The sequence below is a fragment of the Danio aesculapii genome, chromosome 12 (assembly GCF_903798145.1).
Source record: "Danio aesculapii chromosome 12, fDanAes4.1, whole genome shotgun sequence".
Taxonomy (NCBI): domain Eukaryota; kingdom Metazoa; phylum Chordata; class Actinopteri; order Cypriniformes; family Danionidae; genus Danio; species Danio aesculapii.
In genome coordinates this window covers 2,975,718-2,999,422 of record NC_079446.1, presented here as the reverse complement: position 1 = coordinate 2,999,422, position 23,705 = coordinate 2,975,718, and the positions used below count along the sequence as shown (strand labels likewise).

Sequence of the window (23,705 nt, the reverse complement as noted above, 5' to 3'; positions counted from 1 at the left end):
CTAGAATAGTTTCTTTTTTTTAGCATTAGTTAACTACAGCATTAATGTTGTTTTATACCACTGAAAAAAATGATTCAAAGATGATCCCTTGGATTTACTAAATCTTTTTAAGTTCAGTGGTTGTAAGCAAGTTATTTAAGCTCAATTTAAACAAACAAATTAAGTTGAAAATCACTAAAACTAAAACTTTGGCTAACACTGTGTTATAAGATGTCCTTGTTGCACACTTGTTCAATGTAAATACCGTAGTAATTACAGTTAATTACCTATAATTACATGCAACTAACCCTTACCTGCATTCTAACCCTAACCATATTGTAAGTACTTGTAGTTAATTAACATTACTCAGTACTTAAATGAATAGTTACACTAACAAGGATACTTTAAAAGGGAGCTATTATGCTAAAATCACCCCTATACGGGTTTAAACACAGTTGTGTGGAAATAGTGTGTGAATATAACCAGCTTCTAATGGAATTATTCGTTTTATTTTTTGTAATCACACTTGATAAAAACAGTCTGCAGAAACACTTTGACATTCTCCCTTTGTATGTGTTATCGGAGTTCGAAAGCCCCGCCCACTAGTGACCATCTCTCCTTCATTAGCACAGGATGATAGTCTTGTTTTATAATCTGCCACTATGCTGACACATAGGCATTTGAAACTCCGCCCTCTTTTGAAAAGAGCACGATCTCATGAATTTAAAGCGACAGTCACCAAAATGGCACAATTAGGATCAAAACCTAAAAGGGTCAGTTCTGAAACAGTTCAGCTGAAACCTCCGATACACACTCTAAGGACATCAGAGACTTATTTTGCACGTTGTAAAAAGGGTCATTATAGGTCCCCTTTAATATAAAATCAAATCAAATAAAACAAAATGTTTAATCATAATTATTTAAAGTTAACAAATACATTAACCAGTGTTCACAAATGAGACGTCATGCACAATGTTACCAGGTTTATTTACAGAAATGCATTTAAATCTCTTTGTCCTTTTTAAATTCATCATGTATTCATTGCTAAATGAAATCTTACCATCAGCGTACAGGATACACTGACCGGCCACTATATTAGGTACACCATACTAGTACTGTGTGGGAGCCCCTTCAGAACTGCCTTAATCCTTATGTTACTGGAAATATTCCTCAGAGATGTTGGTCCATATTGACATGATAGCATCATGCAGTTGCTGCAGATTTGTCGGCTGCACATTCATGATGTGAATCTCCCGTTCCACCACATCCCAAAGGTGCTACATTGGATTGAGCTCTGATGACTGTGGAGGCCATTTGAGTACAGTGAACTCAATGTTGTGTTCAAGAAACCAGTCTGAGATGATTCGTGATTTATGACATGGCGCGTTATCCTGCTGGAAGTAGCCATCAGAAGATGAGTACACTGTGGTCATAAAGGGATGAACATGGTGTGTCAAAAAATATCCCCCACACCATTACACCACCACCACCAGCCTGAACCATTCATTCAAGGCAATATGGATCCATGCTTTCATGTTGTTGATGTCAAGTTCTGACCCGACCATTCGAATGTGGCAGCAGAAATGGAGACTCATCAGACCAGGCAACGTTTCTCCAATCTTCTATTGTCCAGTTTTGGTGAGCCTGTGTGAATTGTAGCCTCAGTTTCCTGTTCTTAGCTGACAGGAGTGGCACCCGGTGTGGTCTTCTGCTGCTGTAGCCCATCCGCCTCAAGGTTGGACGTGTTGTGTGTTCAGAGATGCTCTTCTGCAGACCTCGGTTGTAACGAGTGCTTATTTGAGTTACTGTTGCCTTTCTATCAGCTGGAACCAGTCTGGCCATTCTCCTCTGACCTCTGGCATCAACAAGGCATTTGCGCCCACAGAACTGCCGCTCACTGGATATTTCCTCTTTTTCAGACCATTCTCTGTAAACTCTAGAGATGGTTGTGCGTGAAAATCCCAGTAGATCAGCAGTTTCAGAAATACTCAGACCAGCCCGTCTGGCACCAACAATCCCCTTTCTTCCTCGCTCTGATGCTCGGTTAGAACTGCAGCAGATCATCTTGACCATGTCTACGTGCCTAAATGCGTTGAGTTGCTGCCATGTGATTGCCTGATAAATAATTTGCATTAACGAGCAGTTGACCAGGTGTACCTAATAAAGTGGCCGGTGAGTGTATGTCACAATAAGAATTATATACAATTCATTCAAAATTAAAGAGTGGACAGAGAATACAATGTTTGTGTGCAAAGATCCTGTATTATCTGAGGTGTTGAGGTCTTATTTGCAGATATAAAAGCAGTCCCTTGAGCAGAGTTAATCGTGTTTTGCAGATTGTTTATCTGTATGTCCATTAGTGTTGCTTTAGTAGTTTATCGACAGGCACAGGTTTCCACAGACATGCTGGGATAGATCTTCACTAGCATATTCCTGCTGGAGTCCAAGAAGAGTACGGCCAGAGAGCTCATCTTATCCGGGACACAGCACGGATCCGGGACTCCAGGAACAATCCCAACCGCTCTCACTATACTCTGGATGGTCGCATGATTGGATGGATGGACAACCTGCATTATGAGAAAGAAAGACAAGGTTGAAGGAAAAAGCTGTAAAGTACACATCAAAATTAGCCATATTGATTTTGTTAGCTCACATTGCTAGTTTTGTGGTGAACAATTCATCAGTGCATGTCTTTAAGAACAAAAAATGTTTGCCCTTGTTATCTAAAACTGAAATATGAAAACACACTCCCTGTTTTATTAGTTAAATTCTCAGATTACGTGATTTTGAGGTATTGGGCGTGGCTAATATACTTAACCACGCCCCTCCAGCTGTCAGTTTTGTCAACAAACACAAATGGTGAGCAGGAGGAGTCTGTCAGAATGTAATGACTAACCCCAAACCCTTTATACAATCTTTCCGAATGAAATGCTTACTTTACTACATCCAATCAACTCGCAGTAGAAAAAACAAGCCACACCCACTAATTGCTCATTTAATATTCTGTTTCTCCAGGAACTGCATCACTATGCGAGAAAAACACCTTATGAATTATGCGGATAATTCACCCACTAATGGAAACTCTGCCATCATTTACTCGTCCTGTTCTTCAGATGAACAGAAAGGAAGATATTCGGAAGAATGCTGGAAAAAAGTATCCATCAACTTCCATAGTATTTGATGTCAATGGCTGTTTTTCCCCTAACATTCTTCAGGATATCTTCTTTTGTGTTCATTCATTCATTTACTTTTTTTACTATCCCAGTACCTTATTTATCAGGGGTCACAACAGTGGAATGAACCGACAACTATTCTAGCATATGTTTTACACAGTGAATGCCCTTCCAGCTGCAACCCAGTACTGGGAAACACCCATACACTCATTCACACACTCATACACTACAGCAAATTCAACAATAGCTCATGTGTTTGGATTGTGGGCACCCGGAGGGAACCCATGCCAACACAGGGAGAACTTGCAAACTCCACATACAATGCCAACTGGCCCAGCCGGTACTCGAACCTGCGACCTTCTTGCTGTGACACTGAGACACCGTGCTGCCCCTCTTTTGTGTTTAACAGAAGAAAAAACATGAGGATAGCTTTCATAGTCCTGTAATGAGAACTGCAATGCACACAATGGCCAAGTATAAATAAATATAAATGATCTGTAATTGCTATTAAATACAGAACTCTCCTTTGTAATTTCCCAGATCTTTGACAAAACCTCAGAGACGTTATTAGTTTTAAAATGAGACACATGATTGATTTATTTTTCTTTAGGGATGGCTAACCAATCCACAAAAGTAAAAACAAGAAACTCCTGATTTTACAATATAGTGCACTAGATGGCAGCGTTATGCTGAACAAATGACTAAAACAATCAGCTTGTTTCTTTTCATGCAAGTTTCAGGTGTTTAAAAGTCCTACACTTCAGCTAACTAGCCTACAAATAAGACCAAAGTTGATATTTTTGGGTGAACTATCCCTTTAACAAGAGATCTTTCTTTTAATCTATATTAATCTAATAATCTAATCTAATATTAATTAAGTCTTTTAATGAAAAGGGACGATAACCGTTTTTAAGGTTTTAAAACCGCCAAACTTTTCTGCTATACCGTTCCTACGATATGTGTACGATTTTTTTTTTTTTTTTTTTTTAAACCAGGCTTATTCTGAGAACGTAGTCCTGGGGACGTTTCTGGAGACCGCGAAATACGTCCCGGGAGGTACGTATTTTTGCAGTTTTTGTTTTCGTGAATCCGCGAGAGGCCGCTGTGCGCGCTTTTTCCCGCGCCGTTCTCGCGTAAACCCGCTGGAGGCCGCTGTCGAACGACCTTCCGCCTGTCTGCCTGGATGACAGAATGATTGACCGTGCGACCGGCCAATCGGCTGACCCACCCCCCTCCATCCCTAAACCCAACCAACGACGATTCACAAAAGCCGTCCAGAAAAAGAAAAGCCCTCGTCTGAATTTTTACCACGTTTTCGGATTTTGACCACATTCTCACCCTGTGACGAACTTGTTCGCTTCATTTTTTGGATTTTGTTTTTGTTTTCTTACCTGATTTCTGGAACCGCTCTTCCCCAGACTCGAACCCGGTCGTCGTCGTGGTGAGCCCCTCTCTGCGCCTCGAGTCTGCCAACGTACACGAAGAGCTAACCGGACAAACTGGTTGCAGCGGGAAAGCCCTCCACACGGAGGCGAGCCGGCAAGCGCTGAAAGGAACGGCGTCACACCGCCCCGCAGCGTTCGCTTAAAAAAATGAAATGCAGCCGTACGTACCCCCGGTTACATATTTCGCGGTCTCCAGAATGGTCAACGGGACTACGTTCTCAGAATAAGCCTGGGTTGTTTTTTTTAGGAAGACAGCATCTCCAGCAGAAAAAGATATCCAAAGACGCCATTTTAAGTGATGTTTTATAATCAAATTCTGGAGGAGCACGATCAATCTTTGACGAGGCTAATTCATCACACACAATCATTCTATTATCCAATCAGCTCAAGAGCACACCCCTATAAATAGTCAAACATTTCATACCTCTGTTTTCTCTTGACTTCAGCGCCCCTCCACCACCCCAACTCCACACTATTAAACCAGATACCTATTTAAATCTGAGGGGGGAGCGTTCTGGAGCCGGGCTAGACACTCGGACCCTATCTCTCTTTATCCTGATAAGGGGAATTACACAAGTTAGGGTGTCTTCCCGAGCTCAGAGCCCTTTCCCAGGACAGTACTCCAAATACGCATATTCTATTCAGTCAAATATCTGTGAGTGTGAACTCGTGAAATGTAAAGAACAGAGAGCAGAAGTCAATGATTCATTTTCATTATTCAGCCTGACATGTTCACAGCTCCAACATATTTTAAATATTTCTCAAAATATTTCCCAGATATTTTAAAAAGAACATATTTTAGAGTAGTAATCTCAATACCGTGAAACCGTGATGTTTATATCCAAGATTATCACACCGTCAGAATCTTATACTATATAGAAGTGCCTAATGAGAAGTGCAATTCACACAATATGAAAGCATTTTAATTCTATGAACAAATTCACAGATTTGATCAAGTGTTCAACCTGTCCTCCAAGCTATATAACTGACCACACAGGTCTTCACCTTCAGGAAATATAACCTGTAGGAGCATTTACTAAAATAGTGCACAAGGTATCCTGCCCTTTCATCAGTGTAAAAAGACCGTTGTCTTGGGAAACACACACATTGCTAAAGTGTGTTGTTCAGTATACATTTCCATTTAGTCATTTAGCAGACGCTTTTATTCAAGGCGACTTACAAATGAGGACAAGGAAGCAATTTACACAACTATAAGAGCAGCAGTGAACAAGTGCTATAGACAAGTTTCAGGTGTGTAAAGTCTAAGCAAAGCATTGCATAGAGTACAGAGAGTACAGTTAGTGGTATAGAGAGGCAGTTGCAGATTAGGAAGGAAAGTGGAGACTAAACAGTTGAGTTTTTAGTCGTTTCTTGAAGACAGCAAGTGACTCTGCTGTTCTGATGTAGTTAGGGAGTTCATTCCACCAACAGGGCAGATTGAATGCGAGAGTTCGGGAAAGTGATTTCTTCCCTCTTTGGGATGGAACAACGAGGCGACGTTCATTCACAGAACGCAAGTTTCTGGAGGGCACATATATCTGCAGAAGTGAGAGCAGATACGAAGGAGCAAAGCCAGAGGTCGCTTTGTAAGCAAACATCAGAGCTTTGAATTTGATGCGAGCAGCAACTGGCAGCCAGTGCAAACGGGTGAGTAGCGGAGTGACATGTGCTCTTTTGGGTTCATCAAAGACCACTCGTGCTGCTGCGTTCTGAAGCAGCTGAAGAGGTTTGATAGAACTAGCTGGTAGCCCGGCTAGTAGAGAGTTGCAGTAATCAAGTTTGGAGAGAACAAGAGCTTGAACAATAAGTTGAGCTGCATGTTCAGATAGGAAGGGTCGGACCTTTCTGATGTTATAGAGTGCGAATCTGCAAGATCGAGCAGTTCTAGAAATGTGCTCAGAGAAGTTTAGTTGGTCATCAATCATTACTCCAAGGCTTTTTACCATTTTGGATTTAATGTATACTTTAAATCATGTTCCAAGATTATCCGCTTATTAAGTGGTGATGTGGTGACGTATGTAGTACTGTTTCCGGATCTAAGCTGCTACTCATTTGAATTGCGAAAATATTCGTTTATGACCGCTTTTTAGTCATATAGTTCAGGATCATAGGAATTAAACTCCCAAACCTCGATACAGTCTACGCTAGCCGTCTACAGAGGAGAGCTAGCAACATCATTAAGGACCCTACTCATCCAGGACACAAACTTTTTGCACTACTCCCATCAGGGAAAAGATATAAGGCAATTAAGACCCACACAAACAGGCTAAAGAGCAGCTTCTTCCCCAGAGCTGTAGCCTGTGCCACCCCTCCTCTTTGAACACATTAACAGTCACCCCCCCCCTCCCTCACTCCCTACCTTCCTGATGTTCTGCTGCTAATGTACAAAGACACTTTATGGATATTCATGTTTGCACTCATTTGCCATAATGTAAAAACTGTGACTTATTACATTTAGTATATGTTATCTTACATTTTATATTTTTAGTATTATGTCTATTGTTGGTTTTTATGTGGCTTATTACATTTAGTATATTTTATCTTGCATCTTATATTTAGTATTATGTCTTTTGTCTGTTTTCTCTCTTTTTATATTGCTGCTGGTCTCTGTGAGTTACCAAACAAATTTCGTTGTACAACTACAATGACAATAAAAGTTCTTTACTTTATAACACATTAAAGGGCATTTTATATAAAGTCCTAGTGTACACAACAATCTCTGGGCTTGCTGCATCACAAATACCAAAATTTTAACAATTTATGAAAAAATGAATCACTTTCTGGCCATCAGATATTAGGCATGGATATATTTACATTGCGATTGTAATTTTGTACATAATTTGAATACTGGGTTGCGACTGAAAGGGCATTCGCTGCGTAAAACATATTCTGGAATAGTTGACGGTTCATTCCGCTGTGGCGACCCATGATAAATATGGGACTAAGCTGAAGGAAAATTAATGAATGAGTATGGATAACAATAATTCTTTAGATTTGAAGGCAGATAGACGATTATAGTAATTTTTTCTATATTTTCTGCAAAAACAAAACGCAAACACATACAGGTAACAACGCAATCGATTTTATTTATTTTTTTTAATTCGAACGGATCTCTGAACTTCTATGGCCAGTGTTGTTTTATATTAATAAAATCTACTGCCTGACAAAAATAAATAAGGCAATAAAATAAATAAGGCAACAAAATCACAGAAGAATAAAGTGGTTCCAGACCATATTGACAACACAAAAGAAGATATTTCTCAGAATGTTGAAAACCGGTAACCACTGACAACCAACTACTGTAAAAGTCAATAGCTAGTGCTTACATTCTCCAAAAAATATCTACTTTTTTGATTAATAAAGTGAGGAGAGAGTTGTTTTTTAGTATTATTTAGAGTGAACTATTCCTTTAAAGAGACAGTTCACCCAAAAATGTAATTCTTGTGATTATTTACTCACTTCCGAGTCTGTCTGTCACTGTGCTGTTTATCTGACGTAACGCATGATGAAGCGATGACCTGTAACCATTGACTTCAACAGTGTTTGCTTTTCCTACTATGGATGTCAATGGTTACAGTCCTCTAACATGTTTCAAAATATCTTCTTTTGTGTTCAACAGAAGAAAGAAACTGGAAAAGGTTTGGAACATTTCTGAGAATGCAAAAGGAGATATTTCTCAGAATGATGAAAACCGGTAAACGTTGACAAGCAACAATAGCCACTGGTTACATACTTCAAAATATGTACTTTTTTGATCAACAGAAGAAAGGGTCATCATTCACTCTCCCTTTACTTGTTTCAAACCTTTCACAGTGTTTGTTTTCCTACTATGAATGTCAATGGTTACAGTCCCCTAACATGTTTCAAAACATCTTCTTTTGTGTTCAACAGAAGAAAGATACTATAGATAATAGTTTTGAACCACTTGAGGTTGAATAAATAGTGATTAAATATAATTTTTTAGGCGAACAATCCTTTAAACACACAGTCCTCTGATCATTATAGCAAAACTGACCTTAGGAATTGGGAATGCACATGTTCCTGCGCAGTAGTAGGCGTCAAAAGCTTTGGGAGCTAATATCCATTCACTCCAACCGATGTCAGCAAAGTCCACCCTCAGATATCGCCGCGTGCACACTCTCGGCTCGCTCCACTGCTTGCGTCTCGCTTTTTTCATGGTCTTCTCATCAAAAGTGAGCTCCTGAGACCCCCTCGAGCCTTCGTTGTCAGTCAAGGGTTTGTTTTTTTTCGCAAAAAACGCATTATCCCATAACTCCCGGCTCTTCAGATCATTGTACCGCACACCAGGGACCTGATTCTCCTTTAAATGACCAACTTCTCTCCTGATTCTAGATGTTAAAGGGGATGCTTTGCTGTCAACAGGAGATGGACTGTATCTCTGAAGACTTCCAGCAACACTATTCGGCTCTGTTATGTCAATATCGTCAGCATACACGAGAATGAACGGCATGCTGTGAGGAGGTAAATCATCTTGTCGTTTGTAGTGACCAAAGTCAAACTCCATAGTAATTAAGAGCTCGGCGTTTGCTTGAGCTTGCTTCATAGCTGATGATACATCCGTAGTCTGCCAAAGTGTTTTTCTGTTTGGTGATAATGTGATGTTGCTGAGTTGAGTTGGGACGGCAGCGTTTGGTGATGACGCTTTAATGATTAGACGTGCAGTGGTCGATGTTTGAAGGTATTGAAGGCGGCAGGAGGATCTTCGGGAACGCTGGCAGGCCCAAGAACGAGGGCGAGACTGTAGGTCAGGAAAATGCAGATCTGACGTCAATATCATCTCCGAATCGGGAATGGAGGTCAGGTTGAAGTGGAACACCACCTTGTGATGGGAGAGCTCTGGAAAAAAGGAAAAGATCAGTGTTTGTGAATCTAGAACTATCTTAAAGGGCACCTATGATGAAAATCAACATTTGGAAGCTGTTTGGACAGAACTAGGTGCAGGTATAGTGCGTCCAGAGACATATTGGAGTGATAGAAACACAACAAGTCTCGTTTTTTAAATTTCCTGATGTTAAAATAGGATCCAAATCCCAGTGATTTTGAGGACCACTACAATGTGACAAAGAAGTGTGGTTTTCCCCGCCCACCGATTGATTGACAGGCACCATGTATCTATAATAACATGTATATACGCATGTCCACAGAACATTTGTTATGCAAATAACTGAGATTAAAACATCGGTTTCAACTCTCTGGGATTTTTATAAGTTTAAAACGTCTTCAAAACAGAGCATGTTTGTAATAAAGCCAGTAAAATCGCTGTAATTCTTAACCGCTATAATCACCGTGGCCACATGGGGTCAGTAAACGCTAATACGTGTGTGTGACTTATCATTTCAGAAAGACTTGAATAGACTTCACCAAAATATATATAATGAATTAGGTATTTTTGACTAATGAGCTGTATTTCAGCTTCATCCGAGTCTGTCTGTCACTGTGCTGTTTATCTGACGTAACGCATGATGAGAAGCAGACACGCATGTGGGAACGGTGGGAGGGCAGATGCAGCTCATTTGGATTTAAAGCCACAGGCTACAAAAACAGCTGCACTGTACTGAGACACAAAAACTGGCAGATTCTGGAGGCTATAATAAATAATCTGATGGGTATTTTGAGCGGAAACATTCTGGAGACACCAGAGGCTTATCTTACATCTTGAAAAAGGAGTAAAATAGGTGTCCTTTAAAGATCTAGCCAAATATAATAGAAAAAATCTAAAAGAATTGACAAACTTCAGCTTTCAGAAGACATCAGGAAACACAAGAGAACTTCAGATAAAGGCTGTTTCTCAATTCCAAGAATGCAGAGAGCGGACTTGCGTTCTTGTGTTCTTTACCAGGTTACCTCAGAAGAACCAACTCGGGAGACGACGAGAACACAATGTGTTTTCTGAGAAATAAGATGCTGCGTTCTTCCTTATGGTCACATGACCTTAAAGCATTCATTCATTTTCCTTCAGCTTAGTTCCTTATTCATCAGGGGTCGCCACAGGGGAATGAACCGCCAACTATTCCAGCATATGATTTACGCAGCGGATGCTCTTCCAGCTGAAACATAAACACCCATACACTCTCATTCACACACACACTCATACACTAAGGCAAATGTAGCTAATCAATTCAGCTGTAGTGTATGTGTTTGGACTGCTGGGAGGACATGCAAACTCCACACAGAAAATCAACTGGCCCAGCCGGGACTCGAACCAGTGACCTTCTTGCTGTGAGGTGACAGTGCTAACCACTAAGCCATCATGCTGACCACCTTCATGCATTTTTAACGAAAAATTATTTCGACGTTACAGCATTTGTACAACGATTTATAATTTTCCCCCTTATATATATATATATATATATAACATGTACAAAACTTTACAAATATACTTTGACCAATACAAATAAAACAGATTTGAATAGGAATTTCAGCAAATAAACACCTTTAATATGTGTTAATGCCTTTATTAGGATTTTCATGGTGATGTTTACTTTCACCGTCTCATTTAGGGAAACTCCAGAGATAAATAAGTCATATCTCCGATAATAAATCTATATTAAATGCTGCACTTTCCACCTCCTTTATTCAGCCGCAATGACTTCTGGGACTTCTCAAGCGAGTTTTCCGCTCAAGTCTGCATCGATGCATCCTCGATATCAAGAACACATCAGGGAACTTTCACGCATCCTCTGCTCTTGCGGTTGATTTATAATAATTCCTTACATTTATATAGCGCTTTTCTAGAGACTCAAAACGCTTTACACACTGATGGGAATTCATTGCATCAGACCGCACACCACACACCAGCTGATTGGTGGAGAGGAGACAGAGTGATGAAGCCAATTTTGATATGGGCATGTTAGGAGCCCAGTGCATGGGCAAATTTAACCCCTACTCTTTTTTTTTTTTGAAGGACATCCTGGGATTTTTAACGACCACAGAGAGTCAGGACCTCAGTGTAACGTCTCATCCGAAAGATGGCGCCCACTGACAGTATACTGTCCCCATCAATATACTGGGGCATTAGGACACACACAGACCACAGGTTGAGCGCCCCCTGCTGGCCTCACTAACATCACTTCCAACAGCAACCAAGTGTTCCCCATGTGGTCTCCCATGCAGGTACTGACCAGGCTCAGCCCTGCTTAACTTCAATGGGCAACCATGTGAGAGTTACAGAGAGCTATCTGCCCACTCATTAACCAATTAGTACGCAAATAAGAAAATACACAAGTCGAAACAAAATGTGAATACAAAAATATACAGTTATTATATATCTTTTCAAATATTTCCTCAATGATGTTTAACAGAGCACGGAAATTTTCACAGTATTTCCTATAATATTTTTTCTTCTGGAGAAAGTCTTATTTGTTTTATTTCGGCTAGAATAAAAGCAGTTTTTAATTTCTTTAAGCCCATTTTAAGGTCAATATTATTAGCCTCCTTAAGCTTGCCTCTTTGATTGTCTACAGAACAAACCACTGTCATACAATGGCTTGCCTAGTTACACTAATTAATCTTGTTAAGCCTTTAAATTTCACTGAATACTAGTATCTTGAAAACTATCTAGTCAAATATTATGTGCTGTCATCATAATTAGTTATTAAATATGAGTTATTAAAACTATTATGTTTATAAATGTCTTGAAAATTATATTTCCATTAAACAGAAATTGGGGCAAAAATATAGAGGGGGGCTAATAATTCTGACTTCAGCTGTATATAATTATAAAAACAATATTTCAAGTCAAAATCCAACTAGCTTTGAAACAAAAACACATTTTAAAGGTGATTACTGCGTGTCGATATTGCGTTGGATTTACGCTCATGCATGCATGTGATTGACCAGTAAAGTTTCCAGACAGCATCCTCATAAACAACACATTTTTCTCATTCTAGGTTTAATATCCCACCACATTCTATGCTTTTATGAGGTAGTTTAATAAAAAGATAAACACGGCTCCCGAATCAGTCTTCAGCCATATGGTAGTGTTTAGTGAGCGGCTCTCAGGGTTTCTTTCTTTCCTTTTTTTCGGTTTCCACTAATACTCTCTCAGTGTTTTAATAGTGCACCTCCAGTGGAAACTTAGCAGCTTTAAAAATACGACCACTAAAAATGAAATAATGGGTCAAATTATTGTTTTGAGCAAGTGTTCACCTTAGCAGTCACATATGATCAACTTAAAATGCTGTGCTCCACACAATTGCGTCCCAACAGAAATCGATTAAGTTAACTTAATTATAAATTTAAGTGGATTGAACATTAAGTGGGGTTTATTCATAAACTAATTTCGAGAGGATCACGTGCTTATGATTTATCACAGCCGGTCACGTATTAAGCTAATAAGTATCATCCAATCATATGAGCCATAAGCTATAAATAACCACAGTTTTCAGTCCACTTTATCTTCGTTTGGAAGAACCCCCCCCTTCCTCCCCATTCTCCTTCTTCACTATAGATCGGGCGGCACGGAGGCCCAGTGGTTAGCACTGTTAGCCCCACAGCAAGAACATTGCCAACGCTGGTCCTGCCAGGTCGGTAGGTGTTTCTGTGAGGAGTTCGTATATTCTCCCCGTGTCCGCGTGGGTTTTCCCCGGGTTCTCCGGTTTCCTCCCACCATCCAAATATATACATCATGCATAACAATCAAGCATTTGTCTAGCCCCCTTTTTTCCTCACGTATTCCCTTAGCAGCATGCAGACGGGGAGTTCTGAGATCCACCGAGCTCGGGCTCCCCTCTCGCTCTGCAAACGAGAGGAAGCCCCGGGCTCGAGGATCCCTTGAGCTTGGGGCTCTCTCCCGGGACAGCATGCCAAACAAGCTTTTGATGAATCATCAGCTAAGTGTGAACTCTTGAAACTATTAAGTTGTCCCTCCAAAAAAACTTTACAATTGTGTTGTTCCAACTCATTTTAAATAAGTAGCTTAAACAAGCAGCAAAAATATATACATTTTTTGAGTATTGTAGGCTATATAATTGTTTAAATTATTTTAATGAATTTTCAGAAGCTGGATTTTAATGTTCTTTTAGTTGTATACCTAATTAAATTTGACTATTAACATGCACATATAAAGATTGCATGCATACAACATAATTGTATTATTCATTCATTCATTTTCCTTTAGTTTAGTCCTTTTATTCATCAGCGGGCACCACAGCGGAATGAACTGCCAACTCATCCAGCATATGTTTTACACAGCGGATGCCCTTCCAGCTGCAACCCATCACTGGGAAACACCTATACACACTTATTCACACTCTTACACTATGGCCAAAGTAATTAAATTCCCTTATAGTGCATGTGTCTGGACTAAGGGGGAGACTGGAGCACCTGGAGGAAACCCACACATGGGGAGAACATGCAAACTCCACACAGAAATGCCTGGCCCAGCCGGGACTCGAACCAGCAACCTTCTTGGCGTGAGGTGACAGTGCTAACCACTGAGCCCATTTCTAACTACAGTGAACTGATAAATATTGTAGTATACTTTAGTTTTTACTACAGTAAACTGATGTATTGTAGTATAATATATCCTATATTTATAGAAAAATACAGTATTTGGTCATTTGTTTATACGATGTTATTCGTTGTGTTACCACACTGTAGCAACTATAGAATTACCACAAGAGATTAATTGAAGTATTCTCTATAGTCATTCATTCATTTTCCTTCGGCTTAGTCCATTATTCGATAGGGGTCGCCACAGCGGAATGAACCACCAACTATTCCGGCATATTTAACCCAGTACTGGGAAAGTGCACTGAAAATCAAAGATGATTCCTTGGATTTACTCAATTTATTTGAGTTAAGTGGATGTAAACAATTTATTTGGGCTGAATTTCACCAAACAAATTAAGTTGAACATTGCTCAATTTAATTTATTTGTTTAAATTCAACCCATATAAATTATTTCCAACAACTTTTCAGACATTTTTTTCATTGTATTTACTATAGTATGCTACAAAAACATAGTATTTACTATGGTATTTAAATTAATATAGTATTTTTTCATGTGGGTTGTAAGTAATTAAATATAAACGAAGTCGTTAAAATAAGGTGCGACCAGTAGTATGGGTCAATAACACTAGTATTTACTATAGTATTTTTTCATGTGGGGTAATTTAAATATAAATGACGTAGATTAAATGACGTTTTAAAAACAGCGAACAGTAGTATGGGTCAATAACACTAGTATTTACTATAGTATTTTTTCATGTGGGGTAATTTAAATATAAATGACGTAGATTAAATGACGTTTTAAAAACAGCGAACAGTAGTATGGGTCAATAACACTAGTATTTACTATAGTATTTTTTCATGTAGGGTAATTTAAATATAAATGACGTAGATTAAATGACGTTTTAAAAACAGCGAACAGTAGTATGGGTCAATAACACTAGTATTTACTATAGTATTTTTTCATGTGGGGTAATTTAAATATAAATGACGTAGATTGACGTTTTAAAAACAGCGACCAGTAGTATGGGTCAATAACACTAGTATTTACTATAGTATTTTTTCATGTAGGGTAATTTAAATATAAATGACGTAGATTAAATGACGTTTTAAAAACAGCGAACAGTAGTATGGGTCAATAACACTAGTATTTACTATAGTATTTTTTCATGTAGGGTAATTTAAATATAAATGACGTAGATTAACGTTTTAAAAACAGCCACCAGTAGTATGGGTCAATAACTCTAGTATTTATTACAGTATTTTTTCATGTAGGGTAATTTAAATATAAATGACGTAGATTAAATGACGTTTAAAAAACAGCCAACAGTAGTATGGGTCAATAACACTAGTATTTACTATAGTATTTTTTCATGTGGGGTAATTTAAATATAAATGACGTAGATTAAATGACGTTTAAAAAACAGCCAACAGTAGTATGGGTCAATAACACTAGTATTTACTATAGTATTTTTTCATGTGGGGTAATTTAAATATAAATGACGTGGATTAAATGACGTTTTAAAAACAGCGAACAGTAGTATGGGTCAATAACACTAGTATTTACTATAGTATTTTTTCATGTAGGGTAATTTAAATATAAATGACGTAGATTAACGTTTTAAAAACAGCGACCAGTAGTATGGGTCAATAACACTAGTATTTACTATAGTATTTTTTCATGTGGGGTAATTTAAATATAAATGACGTAGATTAACGTTTTAAAAACAGCCACCAGTAGTATGGGTCAATAACTCTAGTATTTATTACAGTATTTTTTCATGTAGGGTAATTTAAATATAAATGACGTAGATTAACGTTTTAAAAACAGCCAACAGTAGTATGGGTCAATAACACTAGTATTTACTATAGTATTTTTTCATGTAGGGTAATTTAAATATAAATGACGTAGATTAAATGACGTTTTAAAAACAGCGAACAGTAGTATGGGTCAATAACACTAGTATTTATTACAGTATTTTTTCATGTGGGGTAATTTAAATATAAATGACGTAGATTAACGTTTTAAAAACAGCGAACAGTAGTATGGGTCAATAACACTAGTATTTACTATAGTATTTTTTCATGTAGGGTAATTTAAATATAAATGACGTAGATTAAATGACGTTTTAAAAACAGCGAACAGTAGTATGGGTCAATAACACTAGTATTTACTATAGTATTTTTTCATGTGGGGTAATTTAAATATAAATGACGTAGATTAAATGACGTTTTAAAAACAGCGAACAGTAGTATGGGTCAATAACACTAGTATTTACTATAGTATTTTTTCATGTAGGGTAATTTAAATATAAATGACGTAGATTAAATGACGTTTTAAAAACAGCGAACAGTAGTATGGGTCAATAACACTAGTATTTACTATAGTATTTTTTCATGTAGGGTAATTTAAATATAAATGGCGTAGATTAACGTTTTAAAAACAGCCACCAGTAGTATGGGTCAATAACTCTAGTATTTATTACAGTATTTTTTCATGTGGGGTAATTTAAATATAAATGACGTAGATTAAATGACGTTTTAAAAACAGCCAACAGTAGTATGGGTCAATAACACTAGTATTTACTATAGTATTTTTTCATGTGGGGTAATTTAAATATAAATGACGTAGATTGACGTTTTAAAAACAGCCAACAGTAGTATGGGTCAATAACACTATAGTATTCACTATAGTATTTTTTCATGTGGGGTAATTTAAATATAAATGACGTAGATTAACGTTTTAAAAACAGCCAACAGTAGTATGGGTCAATAACACTAGTATTTACTATAGTATTTTTTCATGTAGGGTAATTTAAGTATAAATGACGTAGATTAAATGACGTTTTAAAAACAGCGAACAGTAGTATGGGTCAATAACACTAGTATTTACTATAGTATTTTTTCATGTAGGGTAATTTAAATATAAATGACGTAGATTAACGTTTTAAAAACAGCCACCAGTAGTATGGGTCAATAACACTAGTATTTATTACAGTATTTTTTCATGTGGGGTAATTTAAATATAAATGACGTAGATTAAATGACGTTTAAAAAACAGCCAACAGTAGTATGGGTCAATAACACTAGTATTTACTATAGTATTTTTTATGTGGGGTAATTTAAATATAAATGACGTAGATTAAATGACGTTTTAAAAACGGCCAACAGTAGTATGGGTCAATAACACTAGTATTTACTATAGTATTTTTTCATGTGGGGTAATTTAAATATAAATGACGTGGATTAAATGACGTTTTAAAAACAGCGAACAGTAGTATGGGTCAATAACACTAGTATTTACTATAGTATTTTTTATGTGGGGTAATTTAAATATAAATGACGTAGATTAAATGACGTTTTAAAAACGGCCAACAGTAGTATGGGTCAATAACACTAGTATTTATTACAGTATTTTTTTCATGTGAGGTAATTTAAATATAAATGACGTAGATTAAATGACGGTTTAAAAACAGCCAACAGTAGTATGGGTCAATAACACTAGTATTTACTATAGTATTTTTCCATGTGGGGTAATTTAAATATAAACGACGTAGATTAAATGACGTTTTAAAAACAGCCAACAGTAGTATGGGTCAATAACACTAGTATTTACTATAGTATTTTTTCATGTGGGGTAATTTAAATATAAATGACGTAGATTAAATGACGTTTTAAAAACAGCGAACAGTAGTATGGGTCAATAACACTAGTATTTACTATAGTATTTTTTCATGTAGGGTAATTTAAATATAAATGACGTAGATTAAATGACGTTTTAAAAACAGCGAACAGTAGTATGGGTCAATAACACTAGTATTTACTATAGTATTTTTTCATGTAGGGTAATTTAAATATAAATGACGTAGATTAACGTTTTAAAAACAGCCACCAGTAGTATGGGTCAATAACTCTAGTATTTATTACAGTATTTTTTCATGTGGGGTAATTTAAATATAAATGACGTAGATTAAATGACGTTTTAAAAACAGCCAACAGTAGTATGGGTCAATAACACTAGTATTTACTATAGTATTTTTTCATGTGGGGTAATTTAAATATAAATGACGTAGATTGACGTTTTAAAAACAGCCAACAGTAGTATGGGTCAATAACACTATAGTATTCACTATAGTATTTTTTCATGTGGGGTAATTTAAATATAAATGACGTAGATTAACGTTTTAAAAACAGCCAACAGTAGTATGGGTCAATAACACTAGTATTTACTATAGTATTTTTTCATGTAGGGTAATTTAAGTATAAATGACGTAGATTAAATGACGTTTTAAAAACAGCGAACAGTAGTATGGGTCAATAACACTAGTATTTACTATAGTATTTTTTCATGTAGGGTAATTTAAATATAAATGATGTAGATTAACGTTTTAAAAACAGCCACCAGTAGTATGGGTCAATAACACTAGTATTTATTACAGTATTTTTTCATGTGGGGTAATTTAAATATAAATGACGTAGATTAAATGACGTTTAAAAAACAGCCAACAGTAGTATGGGTCAATAACACTAGTATTTACTATAGTATTTTTTATGTGGGGTAATTTAAATATAAATGACGTAGATTAAATGACGTTTTAAAAACGGCCAACAGTAGTATGGGTCAATAACACTAGTATTTACTATAGTATTTTTTCATGTGGGGTAATTTAAATATAAATGACGTGGATTAAATGACGTTTTAAAAACAGCGAACAGTAGTATGGGTCAATAACACTAGTATTTACTATAGTATTTTTTATGTGGGGTAATTTAAATATAAATGACGTAGATTAAATGACGTTTTAAAAACGGCCAACAGTAGTATGGGTCAATAACACTAGTATTTATTACAGTATTTTTTTCATGTGAGGTAATTTAAATATAAATGACGTAGATTAACGTTTTAAAAACAGCCAACTGTAGTATGGGTCAATAACACTATAGTATTTACTATAGTATTTTTCCATGTGGGGTAATTTAAATATAAATGACGTAGATTAAATGACGGTTTAAAAACAGCCAACAGTAGTATGGGTCAATAACACTAGTATTTACTATAGTATTTTTCCATGTGGGGTAATTTAAATATAAACGACGTAGATTAAATGACGTTTTAAAAACAGCCAACAGTAGTATGGGTCAATAACACTAGTATTTACTATAGTATTTTTCCATGTGGGGTAATTTAAATATAAACGACGTAGATTAAATGACGTTTTAAAAACAGCCAACAGTAGTATGGGTCAATAACACTAGTATTTACTATAGTATTTTTCCATGTGGGGTAATTTAAATATAAACAACGTCGTTAAACAAAGTTAATTAGAACATCTTAAAATATGAACTCTTTTATCGTTATATACTTGCTTTTTATTTACAGTATATCAGTCGCACAGTTTGTAAATTACTCGTTTTTTTTAGTTTCACTCACCTGGGACTCCTCTAAAGCTTCGGATTGTATTGACATTGAGTTGTTGTTGATGCTGCTGCTGCTTCTTGCTGTATTTATCATAAGCTCTGTACATATGAACAGTCATCATATCTCGAGCAGGCTTGTGGATGGTGGGCTCTTCCGCGGGAATCTCTCCGTTCAGCTCCGAGCTCACCAAGTAAACTTTGACGACGTTCAAACAGAGAAAAACGCGCGCCACCGCACAAACCGATGCCATATTCACGGGTTATACTTCGCAAAATGCCTGCAAACTCTCCTTTAAAAGCCAACACAAGCGCACTGGTGTGTGCGTGTGATGTGGAGCGGTTGACTGCAGCTCATACACTTGTTTCTCTGCTGAAGCGATGACAGATGATGATGACGTGCAGCCAACGAGAAGCTTATAAAGCATCATACTGAACGCAAAAAAAAAAAAAAAAGTCATCCTGAAAGCACGAACACACACGCACGCACACACACACACACATCTGTAGTGCTCGAGTTTCGTGCATGTCTGAAATGCACGCATTCATCCCTATTGCATTGCACTATTTACATTTTAACACTTGGACATGCTTAAAACGTCTGTATTAAAACAAAACATTAAATGAGTCGTGCAAAATAAAATGCTAAATAATCGTTCTTTTAGGAACTGTTTACTCAATGAGGTTTTTTTTATTTTAATTGCATAAAAATGTAATAAAAGTATATATCAAGAACGTTTTTTGAATTGAAGATTTTTAATTATCATTTATGGAACCTTAAGTGCCAGTAGAGAACTTAATTTGTTTTATAAATACGTTAAAATACATGCTGTATAATAATTATTTTGCATAATTTTTTTTGCATGCATTTAATCGTATTTACAAAAATAAGTTCTGTACTGGCACTTAAGGTTCCATAAATGATAAAAAATAAAAACCATTATATATGTATATATAATATATAATGTATATAATGTCACATTTTGTGGTTTTGGTTTTTGCAATGAGGCAATAAAAACTCTTATATTCTTGGTTTAAAAGCGATTGTAATTTAGTTATTTATTTATTTTAATCACCATTAATGCTAATAAAGAAACTTTATATTTTTAAGAGCTTAAAAATTGTTCTTTACACAAAGAAAAAAATGATTTATTATAGCATTTATTATATACAGTTGAAGTCAGAATTATTAGCCCACTTTGATTTTTTTTTTCTTTTTAAAATATTTCCCAAATGATGTTTAACAGAGCAAGGAAATTTTCACAGTATTTCCTATAATATTTTTTCTTCTGGAGAAAGTCTTATTTGTTTTATTTCGGCTAGAATAAAAGAAGTTCTTAATTTTTAAAAACCATTTTAAGATCAAAATTATTAGCCCCTTTAAGCTATATATTTTTTTGATAGTCTACAGAACAAAACTATCATTATACAATAACTTGCCTAATTACCCGAACCTGCCTAGTTAACCTAATTAACCTAGTTAAGTCTTTAAATGTCACTTTAAGCTGTATAGAAGTGTCTTGAAAAATATCTAGTCAAATATTATTTACTGTCATCATGACAAAGACAAAAGAAATCAGTTATTAGAGATGAGTTATTAAAACTATTATGTTCAGAAATGTGTTGAAAAATAATCTCTCCGTTAAACAGAAACTGGGGGAAAAACTTCAACTGTGTGAGTGTGTGTTTCTGTGTGTTTCTGTGTGTGTGTATATATATATATACACACACACACACTATTTATATATATATAATATATAATTGTCATACAAAGAATGAAGCATGTCCAATTAGTTTGTATTAGTGTTTGGAGCATAAAACATGATCTTAATTAGAATTTCAATATGATTTTTTTAATGCTATTTGTTTTTTTCCTTTGTAGATAAAATAGATCAAGCTCTAAAAATGTGATCAAGTAAATTCTACAAACATCATTTTGTAGTTTATGATAATAAAATAAACTGTTAATACATTTAAAAAAACTAAAATGCTGGATTGTCGTAACCCAACACTGGAAAACCCAGCCTGATCTCACGAGAAAACGTAAGTATATTACGTTTTGTCAGTTTAGTGGCTAATTCGTACGAATTTTAAAAAGGAGGCGTGGCACCTAACCCCACCCCTAAACCCAACCGTCATTGGGGGATGAGCAAATCGTGCTAAATTGTACGAATTAGATCGTACGAATTCATACGAATTAGCCACTAAATCAAAAAGTTACGAATTGCCGTGAGATTGTGTTGGAAAAACCCAATATCATGCTGTCCCAACACAAATTGATTAAGTTAACGTAACAAATTTAAGTGGGCTGAACTAAACTTAGTAATTGTGTTGTTTCAGCTCGTTTTAAATAGTTTGAACAAGCTACAATATTTAGAGGGAATGTCAGGTCTAGGGTGACACAGTGGCTCAGTGGTTAGCACTGTCACCACACAGCTGGTTCGAGCCTCGGCTGGGTCAGTTGGCAATTTGCATGTTCTCCCAAGTGTTGGCGTGGGTTTCCTCCCAGTGCTCCGGTTTCCCCCACAGTCCAAACACATGTGCTATAGGGGAATTGAATAAGCTAAATTGTCTATAGTGTATGTGTGTATGGGTGTTTTCTAGTGCTGGGTTGCAGCTGGAAGGGCATCCGCTGTGTAAAACATATGCTGGAATAGTTGGCGGTTCATTCCGCTGTGGCGACCCCTGAATAATAAAGGGACTAAGCTGAAAAGAAAATGAATTAATGAATTTTGGATCTAATATGGACAAACGTTGGGTTAATTTTTCAATTTAATTTAAATGATAATTTTTTTTTAACCCAATGGTTTGGTTTGTTCATATTTGACCCAGTTTTCTTTTTAGATTGCATGTACTTTTATTGCAATAACCATGGCCAAACCATACACTGTAAAAGAATGCAGGCGTCCACACAATTCATTCCTATTGTCCCAACACAAATCCATAAAGTTACGTGGATAAGTTGTCGCAACGAAATCTCAATAATTGTGTTTTTTCAGCTCAAATTAAATAAGTTCTTTGAACAAGCAGCAAAAACAACTAAAATCAGTGTATATTTGCCATCAAATTCTCTAAAATATAATGTTTTTGTAGATAAACTAATTAAGTGGCATCATTAAGCAGTCCTAAAGCTAATATGTCATAGGGCACTATGTTATTTCAGGGATGTACTGGAGCTGTAAATGTAAGCTCTTAGGAAGGCATTTCAGGCTGTTTCTATGCACTTGAAGAGTTTTGCTCGCTCACAGCCCTATGAAAGAGGTGCTGACAAGCCATTAAAATACTTCCAGCTGCAGCGCTCAGCACAGTTAGACTTTTCTTTTCACACCAAGCCTTACATGCCCTCCTTTCAGTCTGAAGTTTGCCCCATAATGAATGATGAGGCAGAAAGGTTTGCGCTTATATGCAACATCTTACAACACCACATCCATTCCTGTCTGCACACCTTCGCTCCAGATCACCATTCTGACCATTAATTCACCTGAGCTGAATATATGAAAAATCTTCATAATGCTTGATTTCATAATCATCCTGCAGATCCCAAAAAAGTAACTCTGCTGAAAGCTTGAATAATATTGTGATTTACCTGACATATTAATTTGCCATTCATTAACTTTTAACAGTTGTTTAGGTTCTGTATGTGAAACAATGTGTCGGGCATTTACAGTAGAGTAAAAAATGGCAGCTAAATGAAGGTAAACCAATCCATCTTCCCAGTGTTTTGGTCTGGAAATGACAAATATGTCTGCTGCCCTACAGTAAACCTCAACAAACCCTTTCCAACCTCTCTGGACTGAAATCATTCTCTCATTCTCCTGTTTTTTTTGAGTGCTCATCTAAACTAAAAGACAGTGTCAGAAATGTTGATTTTGGACCCTCACCAACTTTCTTTTTCTCCTATTGCTGGCTCCAGCTAAATGACCATTTTGACTGACTCGGTCATGGATGTCCGCGGGCCGTGAAAACCTCTGTTAACTCCTTCATCTGTGCCAGCATTCATCAATGTTTGGCTTCACCTCATCAGAGACTTGCTTTTTGTCAGCTCTAGAAATATCCGGCCTGTCTGTTATATTTGCTTATACAGTGGGACTGTTGAATGCTTGATTCTGATTGGCTGATGAAGATTCAGAGGCGTGTGGTTATTTTCAGATAAACGCACAGCTACAGTAGTTCCGGCATGTTTTGAGCGCATTACAGCTCAATATCACTACGCTGAATGATT

General features: G+C 36.5%; 1 protein-coding gene across 1 annotated transcript; it reads right to left on the bottom strand.

Moving 5' to 3' along the window:
• Positions 1–949: 949 nt before the first annotated feature.
• gdf10b (growth differentiation factor 10b) lies at positions 950–19,860 on the bottom strand. The gene is made up of 3 exons (XM_056470079.1): positions 19,500–19,860; positions 8,613–9,454; positions 950–2,546 (listed from the first exon to the last, which is right to left on the bottom strand). The coding sequence occupies exons 1-3, from the start codon at positions 19,735–19,737 to the stop codon at positions 2,355–2,357; spliced, it is 1,272 nt and encodes a 423-aa protein (XP_056326054.1). The 5' UTR covers positions 19,738–19,860; the 3' UTR covers positions 950–2,354.
• Positions 19,861–23,705: the final 3,845 nt, after the last annotated feature.